The 13,107-nt window shown below is 42.3% G+C and overlaps 1 protein-coding gene across 2 annotated transcripts; it reads right to left on the bottom strand.

Moving 5' to 3' along the window:
- Positions 1-58: 58 nt before the first annotated feature.
- saxo4 (stabilizer of axonemal microtubules 4) lies at positions 59-3,510 on the bottom strand. Of its 2 annotated transcripts, XM_085780587.1 has the most exons (12): positions 3,451-3,510; positions 3,187-3,319; positions 3,042-3,102; positions 2,453-2,615; positions 2,292-2,337; positions 1,966-2,066; positions 1,282-1,353; positions 1,098-1,184; positions 953-1,018; positions 731-825; positions 232-336; positions 59-118 (listed from the first exon to the last, which is right to left on the bottom strand). In XM_085780587.1, exons 2-12 carry the CDS (start codon positions 3,311-3,313, stop codon positions 100-102), a joined length of 942 nt encoding a protein of 313 aa, XP_085636713.1. In that variant the 5' UTR covers positions 3,314-3,319; positions 3,451-3,510; the 3' UTR covers positions 59-99. The 2 variants fall into 2 exon arrangements, with proteins under 2 accessions (XP_085636713.1, XP_085636714.1); XM_085780588.1 differs by lacking the exon at positions 3,451-3,510 and having other exon boundaries at positions 3,187-3,334.
- Between the last annotated feature and the right edge of the window lie 9,597 nt (positions 3,511-13,107).

The following is a 13,107-nucleotide window of genomic DNA, read 5'->3' as shown; positions in this document are numbered from 1 at the left end:
GCTTTTATGAGAAAATAAATACTCAGAGTAACGTGTTGATAAGAAACCCCAAATTTAATTTTATGACGACAGTAGGCTGTGAAGGAAACATCTCAGGTTTTAGCCCCTGAACATGTACCTGTGGAGTAAAAAAAAAAAAGGATCATGTGAGTCAAACAAAACATGAACATGATGAGGATTTGATGTGTTCAGTGTGTGTGTGTGTGTGTGTGTGTGTGTGTGTGTGTGTACCTGTCCATGTCCCGACGGTTGTAGCCACTGTCCATTTTTGCACCAATGCTTCCTGCACCCATGTAGCCATGTCTCAGCTTTTCTAATTCAGCACCATAACAGAAACTGGAAAACAACAAAGTTTTTAACTGGATATTTGACAGGTCAGCTGCTGTTTGAATGATACTGTATGGAATATGTAACAGTGCAATGTTGCAGTAGTCACTTTGTAGATTAGGATTTTACATACAAAGTGGATAAAACAGACACACAAATGAGCTCAACTTCAACTAATTTAAAGAACACTCACATATTGTGACATTCATACATCTGCGACTAAAAAATACAGTGACATAAAAGCATGTGCATATTGCACAAGTTCAGCACATTGGGAGAGAACATTTTGTACATTATGTGCACAATTTTCAGTTCAGGCCTTTTATTTTTACCTTTCAACGGCACATTATCACAGTTTGATATTTCCACTTAAGTGAAGCATCTACACACCAAACTTACTTACGTGCTATTATAATGTGTAGTGAACTGTGAATGATCAAAAGGCGTATTCGGAAAAATCTGGTTGTTCAGTGCATTTTGAAGATGCCCTGTGAGCTCCTAAAAAACAACAACAAAAACCAAAAGCAAGTACAACAGTTAACACAACAATACTGACGAGTCCAAATAACTATAGCAAGCATTATTTTATTAAATGAAAAGGAACTGTAAGATAGAAATGTTTCACCTTTCTTCCAAGGGCCCTGTTAGTTGGTGCATTACGTGCAGAGTGGGCTGATGGCAGGAGGGAGCTCTACAGGAGCAGAGGGAGGCTGTTAGAGTGATAAAAATCAAAATGTGCTGCAGCTGCCAACGAGGGGGTCAGTACTCACCGGGCAGGCCAAAGGAGCGATGGCACCTCGAGTGTAACCTGATTCTCGACAAGAATGGCTGTTTGTGCCCGGTATCGCCTCAGTGCCCTCAAACACAAGCACCAAAGGACACGGTGGTCAAACAACATGGTTTTTGCACATAATGAAATGGCAAGGTCAGAGTCAGCAGGAGCCGTGCACCTACCTGCAGCGGCGGCGGTGGCAGGAAGTCGTTTTTCATCACTGAGCTGAGAGTCTGGAGAGGTTCAACCTGAACCTGAAGTTAACAAAGACAAAAGGGAAACAGCTGGTGGAACTACATTTTATTTAAAATTGTGATAATTAGAGGATGAGGTAAGCAAAACTCCATAAAACTCTGTATTTTTCTTCATTATGTTTAAATCCCCAGCATGTCTGTTGCACTGATCCCCAGATATTTTGTTCCTACTGAAGATGAACAGTTGTAAAAACTTCTGAAAAATGTAGACTTCATTTTAAGAAAGCCTTAGTGACTACATGAAACATACGGACAGACATTACTCAAAGGAAGGTAAATTGTACTGCTGCTGGTGAATATTTCGGCTCTGGAAGAATATTAACAGCAGCCAGACGATTTATGTGACATTCACTGAAATAAACGACCTCGCCCAGAGCTGTTAAAGGTAAGGAATATGTCACCCAGTGCAACGGTGTCGCAGCATATGTGTTTCTCCCTGGCTCTATTCCTGCACAGATGCATACAAACTGTATCAGCTTCTTCTCATTAATTGTATCTTTTCAACAACAATTATTGACAATTCAATGAAAACAAGAGAATATGATTCAAGAAATATTAAAACAGATAGATGATATAGGAAGACCATCACACTCATTCTCAACAAATACTCACTATTCTGCTGTTTTTATCCTGAAAGGTGTTTAGCTGCAGGTCCGTCCCCTCAGTGAATCCAGACCTTCCTTTCGGACCTATAGTCACATGATTGTGGGAAACTGGAGAAAGAGCCACAGTGTAAATGCAACAACATCTTATACAAAGTGTTTATTCCCTTTGGGGATTAATAAAGTAATTTGTGTTCATTTTACACTTCACAAAATGGTGCTCTTTTATTGTCTTGTGTTTTTCTCTTTTCTAGACCATCTGTTCCTGTTTCTCTTGCCTCTAAAACTCAACACAAGTTTGGACTTAAGTCTCAATGTTTTCAAGCTTTCTTTTACCTGCTGGTGTGAGGTGATGAGGCAGAAACCGTCTGTGGTAGTCGGCCTGAAGAAACATTCATGAGGACAGAAAATGAGAAAGTTACTTGTCAGTATTTATGATATCTGTGACACTCTTCAGCATCTCCCACATGCATATTTACATTGTTATTGAGCCCTACCGTCTCCTCAGCAGCCACTGCTTCGGGGTGACACCTCAGATAACTGAGGCCACTGTCTCTGGACCTGTTAATGAGGTTTGGCAAAGACCCTGAACAATCAAAACGGATGTGAGGCTGGTAGTGCCGCTTGGTTTCAGACACGAAGCTGTCAGATAACAGGGGCCTGTAGACAGAAACAACACACCTGAGCTTCAGCTAATCACAGTCAGGATATTTGCTTTTACTGAATCACTTACTGAGCCACGCTGTTGAAATGTATGAATCAAATTTGTCAATGCACTGGGCACCATAAACAAAACTTTATTCTCTTCTACAGAATCATTCTGTGTGGCAATTTTAATCATTTGTACAAACTGGGCTTAATTGACATCCCCTTATCTGTCCCGTTTGCTCTGTCTGCATTTTTGAGATTTTGATATTATTTAAATCCAGTAACTGCTGTAATCCTTATAATAAAACACTCTGGGCCACATGACAAAGATAATAATATTACTGTAGATTGGTAATACCAGGTGAACCAGCTGCTCATCATCTAAATGTAACTGTTACAGTCAAATCCAGTAGCTACTCACCTGCCTTGACCACTTACCCAAACTGGGGGATCATCTGGTGTGAAGTAGGCCTACAGTTCACTCGGCTTGTGTCTAAAACTGTTGTACAAACATTGACAATCAGAATCCTAAAAGTTGTTTGACTCTAGAGTTTGATGAGAAATAAAGTCCTTCCTCTCTCACCTTGTGCCCTCTCACCGTACGACGCTCTGTAAGAAGTATCAGGGACGTTGCCTGTGTCTCTGGTCAGTCGTCCCCTGCCGCCTGTTGCTCCAGCCGTCGCCGTCACTGTCCTCCTCGGCTCAGCCATCTGTGACTGCTGTAATGGAAACTGTCAGTGGCAACAGTGATGGATGGCAGAAATCCTGAGGCCACGTAGGCACCACTGCTGTAACCACAAAACCACAAACCACAGAGCTTCACTTACTCCAGAGACGTGGCGTGTACCTGCAGCTCAGGGCTGTTTGTTCACCTCTGTGTTGTGCTGGTTCTGTAGGTAAACAGGCCTCTGTTGCTAGGTGATGCAGCGCAGGGGCAGAACATTAGAGCTGAGAGGCTGACTGCTGTAACTTTAATAACTTCTACTGTTTATCAGGGTCTCTGCTTCATTTCTTTAGCATTTTGTAGGGGAAATTACCCTTTAACCATCATGTAACACTAACTGCTTGTCTAAGAACAAATAACACAAATAAACATTGCTAGGCTATAGTAGGCTATACATAGACCACAGTCATTTTTGTTTAGCATATACTTCTGACAACTATCCTGTCAGATGAGCTCGGATGTCCAATGTGTGTTTGTGGAGTTTGAGTTTATTTGTAAAGATTACATTTAAGACACATAAATTAAAAAGGAAAGAAACAAGAACTTAATGACCATAAAGGACTGAAGGAAATAGTTCATTCTTGTCAAATGAGAATAAGATAGGTGTGATGTACGTTATTCAAATGGTTATATATTCAAAGAAGAACAGGGGATAACATTATGGTACTGTGTGTATACTTAAAACATTTTTATCTAATTCAAATGATTTATAAAGCTATAAAGTTAGCTCAATTTAGAGCTGGTATACTTGGTATTCATATTGAGACAGGCAGATAAGTTGGCACAGCAGAAGACGATAGAATTTGTAATTTATGTGACATCCAAGAAGTGGAGAATGAAATTCATCTTGTGTTATACTGTCCTTTCTATGACTTTATAAGACAAAAACTGTTTAGTAAGGTAGATCCAAATAACAAATTTGTGTGGTTGGACGATGCTGAGAAGCTAAAACATCTTTTTCAGTTGAATATATTCGCATTTTCTTTATTTCTTGAAACGGCTTGGGCAATGAGACGAAGAGCGATATATACATTAGATGAGTACTGAAAGTAATATTAAATTGTTTATTTATGTGTCAGGAAGGACTGTCTAAAAGAATTTTGTATTTGTCATTAAATGTGTCTTGTAATCCCATATGGGATGGACCACAGTGGTGGCATGACATGAAAATAAAAAAATCATTCATTCATTCATATGGTGCTGATTGTACCATTTAAAATGTAAAAATCTTTTGATTGGATCTGATGCTGAAGCACCTGCAAGTGTATTTCTGCACCTGCATATTATTGAGCCTGTATACTAAGATGCTCTGCTCCGGTCTGGACAGTTACTCCGTGTTTCCACTGGATGGCAGTGTGATGCCACAGTGGCCCTGGCTGTAGTCTAGCCCAGAAAAGATGTAAGGTTATGTAAAAATGATGGATGGGTTGAAATTTGCACGGCATCTTGATAACAATGTCCATGCGAGACAGGGAGTTATCATCCACCGCTGTTAGCAGGAGAAAATGTCTGAACACCATCTTTACATCTGCACATGAACATTTAGCCTGAATAATGAGCCTCTCAGTTTTATCCAGAGGACACTTGGTGTATTTGGGATATCAGGGGAAAAAACCTGAGCTGGACATCCATTTTATGATTATTCCAGACACAGACCTCCACATATATTCTTACTTAATTTGACTTTTGTGTTAAACTAAAAGAAGGTCAAACAGTGTGATTTCTATCTAGTGGCACCTCTGCTTTACATCACAGGTCTCACATGCTCCTCAGATATAATTTTCTTCACCGTTTCATTATTGGGTCGGTCTCTTAATGACGCTATAAAATCTAGTTGCTCAACCTTTGGATTATAAATCTGACACTGTATAACAGTCACATCATTTCCACACTGCTCCTTTAATTCTCACTTCTTACTCCTTTTCTATCGTCTCATTTCCATGGATTCACACTGCTTCTTCACCTCTGTCATATCTCTCCTTGTTCCCTTTCTTCCCTCCATCTGTCCAACGCTGGCAGTCTGCAGAGCCTATCTTTACCAAGCTGTTGCTTGTGTTGCCGTTCCACAGTCTCTCTTGCTTGACATGCTGTTGTGCCAAGCCTGGAACTGTTCATTATCTCCTCCAAAAAAAATAACTACAGGGAAACGCCTGCATCATTGAAACTGACAGTCTCATTTCCTGCTTCCTTTCTCTTAAACACAATATGCGCATTATTGGCATTTCTAATTATAAATTCACAGGGATCCATACAGCAAGAATAGACCAGGCGCCGATTTTCATTCCAGTCAAAGATTACACCAGATGATTTCACTTATTAGAGCAACTTCAGCCTGAGAGTCAGACAGGAACTGATCAGTGGAAGCACCTGCTGTACTCTGTTTGAAATGAAAACCTGCAGACTCTCAGGCATTCTTCTGATTGTTCATCTCTGCAACACAGCAATCTGAGCTTGCTCTACATCTGCATAATTCACATTGAAAATGTCTGTGCGGCAGCCAGGCTCAATGTGAGCCAGATTTCTGCTCAAAATGACAAAAATACTAAAAATATACGTATAAAAATTCCTGCACCTTCTGCAACAGTTTGCACTTGAGATAGCACTTACAGAGGGAGCTTAAAAGACGAAAAAAGGTGGGTGCAGTGGTTCTAAAAATAGATGGAGGTGATGCAAGCGAGGGTCTCCCGTTGAGTTGATGCGCTTGGCTTGCCTGCAGCCGTCTGTTGTAGTTCAGGGAGGGACGAAACCTCGGCCCCTGTCTGCAGGAGCCTGGCTGGCTCAGTGCTCTGTCTGTGTTTCCTGCCCAGTTCTACCTCTGATGCTCTGGGAGGAGAATCTCGACGGTTTCTCTGTCGATTCAATAACCTGTTTCTGTCTGCCACAGAACAGCATGGAATTAATATTTAGAGAGACATAAAGAGACAGCTCAGGCGCTAAGACCCCTCTTTTTGTGTCAGGTCTCAGAGGTGCTCTCTCTGCTTCACCGCCTCAACTGTTCTGAGTCTTATCTCCTTACCACTTCCTTTTTGACTTCTGTACTTAATAGGTAAATCTGGCACGCACGGTCTGGAGTAAATTGCATTGTCATCTTTTTCCATTTGGAGTTTCAGTCATCCTTAGTGCATGTAATGCTCAGGAGGTAGACTGTGATGAGCAGAGGGAGATCCAGGTAGAAAAGAAGACATTTCCTGACATGTAGAAGACAGGCCATTCTGTATCTCCAATGAGAAAGAGATTGAATTCAAGAAAAACAAGATAAATCACTGCTGCGTTGATGTTTGCCAGAAATGCCTTTGAATGTTTGTGTAATTACATATTTGATGGATTGAACCCGCAACACTGGGCCTACAGAGCAGGACTGAAGTGCGTGACGTCAGAAGTGAGCCAAACTGCATGAACAGTGCAGGAGCTAATTAAACTACATGAGAAATCTGTCATCATCCTTGGAAATGGGATGAAAGATTCTTTCAGACTGTAGCATGTAGCCATGTGATTCATTTATCTTCATGTTGACTGTGACGCTCAGTGCATACGCCTTCTACTATACATTTTTAATTGCTCTCAAAGGCAAACACATCCTTTGCAAATTGCTACCTCTATCGGCAAATGATGGTGCATGCGAAATCAGAATGGTGTCATTACAATTTCTAATTATTTATACTGCTGTTTAATTTCACTGCAATTACACTTAGAAAAAAAATGGGGAGACTGACACAATATACTACAGCTAAACTTTCCTCTGGGGAGGCTTCCAACATACTAAAAGCTTATTGACATCAATGCTACTAACAGATGCATACAACGTGCAGTCTGAAGAAAGAAGGCTCTTTTGCAGCTATACATAGGATGAGATCTAAACAGAGATGTGTTGCCATGCTGAGAGTGAGAGTGCAGTGACTTCAAATATGATCTGTTATTTTTTATCAGCAATATTCAGTTTACTTTTCAAGCAATCGAATAAGTAACACATACTGTATTTTACAAACTGGACCTAATAAGGTTTTTGGCATTTTGTCTTAAAGATGGCTAAACTTCTACAAGCCAAACGTCACAATAACATGCTGCCATGCTAACGCCTGGCATGTTGTTGAACATGTTGACTATCATTGGTACAAGCCTGCTAACAGTTTACCATAGCATTATACATGAAGAGCAGCTGAGGCTGATGGGAATGTGATCAGTTTTTCAAGTATTGAAGAAACTGAATTGTTTGATCTAAAGATGGCGCTAGCCTACATGAAAGGATCATAATAGTAAATCATTAATTGCTAAACACTTATTGACTTTTTGACCTTGATGACTGAGAACCTACACAGACATTAGCCTAAAGTACATTTTATTTTTAGAACCTCAACATATTTCTTTCAAACTTTGTTCTCGGGGTGAAGTCAAAGGATCACAACTCATTAAAATTCACTCAAGGAGCATAAATGTCGGAAAAATTTAAACCAAATGGTGAACTGACTGACAGACCTTGCCTTGAGCTACACCATGAGTATGGCTGAAGAGTAGCTACTTGTTAGTGCTGTTGCAGATCAGTTTCCAGTCAGTTGACTTTTAAATGAGATGTTTTACAATGGCATGAACAGTTGGTGTAATAATATTCAGTTATCTACAGACTTTTGGCCATGTGCTGCATCTCCAGTGTCGGTGACCTTGAAGAAAAGGAAAACCAAATGACGACCAATGAATCTCTGGACGGCAATGTAGTAAAAATGATTCTTTAATATGGAACAAAATCAGAGCTCAGCTCCATGGCTCCGTCCACCCAACACACTCTGTAACACTGATGGGTGGAGGAGAACGAGAAAATCAATCAGGAAGATCACAGTCCGCTCGGCCAAAAAACAGGAGAGGCTAAAAAAACATGGAACGCAAAACCAAAGTGCTACTGGGTTTGACCACGAGACGCCCTCAGTCCCTTCCCTCCTGACTCAGGATGTGACCCACTGAGACACCCTTCTCCGCTGCCTCCCAGGGCTCTCCCACCTCCTCACCCACCTCACCCCACGGCCCCCTGGGAGGTCAGTGGCTCCTCAAACCAGTCGGTGACCCAGTGACCTCTCAGAGCCAGGTGAAGTCGGCGTGGAGGCGGGTCTGGAGGAGCAGAGGGGCACGTGTGGGGGTCTTTATGCTGAGTGAGCTTGTCAGTTGCAGGTTTGTGGTTGACAGAGGGACGTGAGCACAGACAAGACGTCTTGGTTATTATCATGGCTCCAGTGGAAATGTCTGCGGCTCAGTCCTTCTGCAGCTTTACTCCCAACCAGGTGAGGTCTAATTAACTTTACAATGTTGTTCACTTGAGATTCAGATGGAATGTTTGAAGTTTTCAAGGAAACGAGACGAGGCAGGAGGGAGAGGACGCCCGCGGAGGCCGCCCAGTAAGAACCCGTTACTATCCTAATACAGGGACATCAACAGAAGCACTACACAGATATGTACAGAGCAACCAAGCAACACATCAGAATACTGAGTAATAAATCTGGTGTGGGAGAGGGAAGGTAATAATAGTCCACTACAAATGCACATGTCCCACTACTTTTTTGTGTAGTTGGTCCGATCTTTAAGGCTATTCTCTTGCTCTTGCTACAAACGGGCCGGCAATGAAGCCACCACAACAAAGATTTGAGTCACAGGTCTGTGCTTGACTTCTGAATATGGCTGCTTTGTGTTTCTGTGTGCTGAGCTAGCAGCTGCCCATCTCCTCAGAGTCTGTATAGAGAGGACGGGAAGTGACACAACAACGACAAAACAAGAAACCCATGAAGGTATGACCAGGGATGAGTTGAGGTGCATGGGTCTCGTCTTTTTTTTTTGTGCTAAATCATTCTCTGGTCCACAGAGCTCTGCAGAAAAAACAAGGGGCTCTACATTAATGTGGTGGGTGAGGGATGAGGGGTGCTAATAGACAAGAATCACAGACAGAAGAGGAAGCATGGATTACTGGAAAATTAGACTGGTAGGTGTATGCATTACCAGATGAATGGGAGAGTAAATGAACAATCGAGCAGAGGAAGTGGAAATCTATACCCGGTGGAGGATTAAAACGAAGCGTTGTAATGAAGAAGCGGGGTGAACATGGGGAGACACAGAGTGAGAGAGAGAGAGAGAGAGAGGACATCTGCCAGCTTCAGCTAACACAGTCATCCTGCACCTTAACACACACTGCGTCACATGACAAACTACATCAGAGAGGGGGGAGAGGCGTGGAGAGGGGGTGGGTGGGGGAGAGGCGGGTGGGTGGGGAGGGGAGGAGGCACTGCACAGAGAGCACTAGCACTACCATGGACGGACACACACCTAACACGCACACGCACGCACACGCACTACTGCACAGGGTCCCAGTCTGCGTTCCACTGCACTCTCCTGGCTGCCAGAACCTCGCTGTGTCTTGTCAAGGAAAAAAACAACAACAAACGAACCGATTAACAAACAAACGGACAAAAAGAAGAAGAACACACACTTTGGATTCCACTGGCTATAATAAAAAAATAAACCAGAAACGAAACCTAGGATATAAAAAGAGCCAGTGGCACCGGGTTTTACAGAAAGCATTTTCTCAGTAACTGGCTTTTGAACAGCTCTACGCTTTTTCTTTTAGTCTACCAAGTATATACTATTAACCTTACCAGGCAGCTAAAATCTATACAGTACTGTCATTTTTCATATATTTATAGATATTTATACACTATACAAAGTTGGCAAAAATACATAAATAAATACATTAAATTAGATTGTACACATCACAATTGTGTGTTTTAAGTTAGAGCACTCTTTGTTGAAGAGGTGGGCCGTGGCAAGTTGAGAAGGGAGGAGAAGAAACAGGAGTGTTACCCTCGACATCCCTTAATGCAAAGGAGTCTCAATCAGACTCGCTAGAAGTAATATTTCAAAGTATGGCGTTAAGGATCAATTAAGTGTATTGCTTATTACCTACCTGATCAATAAAGGTCCACATTATGGCAGGAGTTAGAGGCTGCTCTAACTGAGGCTCAAAGTCTATTTACAACCAGTGAGGAAAGACAAATACACAAATATTCTGAAGGGTCCGGATTTAGGGAAAGTGGTCAGAATTTATTTTCAGTGCATCAATAAACGGCAGATTGTGTGTGTATTTTGTGACTCCCGTGAGAGGGGAGAGAAGGATGGTATTACAAGTGAAGGCGGGACGGTATCCACTGTCCTTCCTGCACACGGCTGCTGGGAGTATCTGCTGTATCGTATCGTGTCTGAGGCCAGGACAGTTCTAAAAGTGAGATGAAACTGAGAAGCTCCGTCTCTGCACTGTGCACAGGCCCAGCCAGATACATAAGGCTATGGCATATGGAAACTAGGGAACACCTGCAGTGAAATTAGCTGGACGACAGCCCTGTGCATTGTTAATTTTTGGATGCAACAGAGGGCTATGTCTGTTGAGAAGGCACAGGGCATCTTTTGGACACATGAAAAGATCAATCTTATTGTCCCTTACTTAATTGGATGATTAAAACCTCTCTTATTTCCACTATGTCTGCCTGTCATGAGGCGGTTCATAGTTTGGCTCTCACACTAATCCAGGGCTTTTCTTACTGGAGTTTAAGAGTTCTTAGAAATATCTGACTAAGCAAGAGACGGGTCTATTACTGTACGGTCTGTGGCTAATTCACGGCAGTCAGTTGTGCTTAATCAGGAGTCTTACCCCAAATAAGAGCTGGAATGTCAGGCATGCAGATTCCCTCTTTTACAGGGTCAGTCGGGAGGTGTACGTGCTTCCCCTTGAATTCACCCCCTCCTCCATACATGCCCATCCCCATGTATGGCCTCCAGCAAAGCAATAGTGACTCCAAATTCAATGAGGAAGGCATCATCAGTGTCAGTACAGGGCCAATCCCGTCGAACACAATGGCATTACAGTAAATCCCCAAGCCTATAAGCAGACAGGGCAAATGTGATGCCAAGCGACCGGGGCAGATTGACTCCACAGGGAGGGGAACAATCCCCCCACACAGCCAGGGAACACGCTGGTTGTAATAAAAATACAAAGATGTTTTATGGCATACATAACACAGGCTACATCATCTGTTTCCTGGAGGTGTGTGAGTGCGTGTGTTTTGGAGGAGGGAGGGAGGCAGGGAGGCAGGGCGGGTGGGTGGGTGGGGGTAAGGTATGTGGCAGTGTTGCTACAGTGGGCCTGGGATGCGTTGGGTATCACTCCTTCCCTTTGTTTCTCTTGCCCTGACCTCACAACCCCTCCAACAAAAATACAGCGGACATCAAAAGCCCTTATTCAAGAAGGGCAGGTATAATCAGCTTCAGCATCATCAACATCACCACTGTTATTCATGAATATCACTGTTTTCTTCATCATTTCAAGTGACAAATGAAAACTCGGCGTACAACAAATGTTAATTTTCACCAACGATATTTACATAAAGTTTTCAAAAACAGAAGGATTTTCTTATCACGTTTTTGTAAAGAAATAAACCAAAACACAAGAACACCAAGCACACACACTGACATACACACTGACCAACAGTCAAATGTGAACGGAAAGAAAAAAGATATTATTACTTATTGTTTTTCATATTCATTTTGTTACCATTCAAATAACGCTTACTCGAACCCTGATTGGGAGAAGTCACATTGGTTTTCACCAGATGCTTAAAACAATTGAAAGAGTGAGTTGGGGGAGGTGAGGTCTGTCTGCGCAGGGCGAGACTCACACAGGGAATGACTGGATGCAATGACAAAGGTGACCCAGAAGACTTCTGGGCTGCCTCAGTCATCATAATATGATTCAGCAGAATAAAACATCAGCTGCAGCGTCTCCAGGATGAAGTTCCTGCAGCCTGATTTTACTCCACACAAACACACACCTCAAGATCTCCAACTCGTAAAGCTCAGGGTACCCTTAATTTAATATTGCACAAACTACAGCAAAGCAGGCAGTTCTCCAACAGGGTGAGTCACTGACGCTCATCTTAAGAAAGCCACATCCATCAAGGAAAACTAGTGAAGAAAGAACGGGGCCCAGAGTATGACAAGGACAAACAATATCAACAAGCTCGGAAGAATATCTTGCTAATCCCTTGGCAAACAGGTGCAACCCCTTCAGCCAATAAAGCTTTCAGTTATTTACAAAGTAAACAGAGATGTGAAGGCTGCTGGTGACAATGATAAACTTGGGGGAACACACCTACAAATAAACATCTGAAAGAAGGTGGAGTCCATGAGGTGGATCTTATTCTTTTCTGTGTCCAGCGACACAGACTGACAACAGTGCCGAGGATCCACAGCCACGACAGCAGCTCTGTCAGGCCGACACACAACAGTGCTTTGAGCTAAATGCTAATAGGCTCTCTATGACAACATGACATATGAATGTGCAGTATTTCAGGTATGTTTATCCTTAATCAGGATATCAGGTTAGTGTGCTAAAGTCGTACTTAGTACAAAGTTCAGCCGAGTCTGATGTGTAGGCCTATGTATTGAACAAGTTAAAAATGTGATACTTGTAAAGTAAAAAGTTAAAATTATGCATCCTAAGAAGAGAAATTAATGTACCAACAGCCCATCTAATTCTCATCACCATAACTCATTAAAATGTCAACAATGTCATCTCAAAGTCACCAAACTCTCTTTCATGGGAAACTATCCAGTGCGTGGCTGCTGATATATTACAGTCTGGACCGAAGTGGCAGAGCAATCGGCAGACCAACATTAGTATCCCTAGAGTCAGGCAGCCAAAACACAACTTGGCATTAATGTTAAAAAAAAAAGTGCAGAAACTTGAAAACAGAA

The sequence above is a fragment of the Trachurus japonicus genome, chromosome 6 (genome assembly GCF_045865225.1).
Source record: "Trachurus japonicus isolate A0001 chromosome 6, Traja_1.0".
Taxonomy (NCBI): Eukaryota; Metazoa; Chordata; class Actinopteri; order Carangiformes; family Carangidae; genus Trachurus; species Trachurus japonicus.
Note: the sequence above shows the minus strand (reverse complement) of the source record. Positions and strands in the feature narration are given on the sequence as shown.

Coding starts and splice junctions, on each gene's coding strand:
- saxo4 (XM_085780587.1), bottom strand. CDS start 3,313: ATGGCTGAGCCGAGGAGGACAGTGACGGCGACGGCTGGAGCAACAGGC. Junction 3,103..3,186: donor GTACGGTGAGAGGGCACAAG/GTGAGAGAGGAA, acceptor TTTGTACAACAG/TTTTAGACACAAGCCGAGTG. Junction 1,354..1,965: donor AGGATAAAAACAGCAGAATA/GTGAGTATTTGT, acceptor TGTTAACTTCAG/GTTCAGGTTGAACCTCTCCA.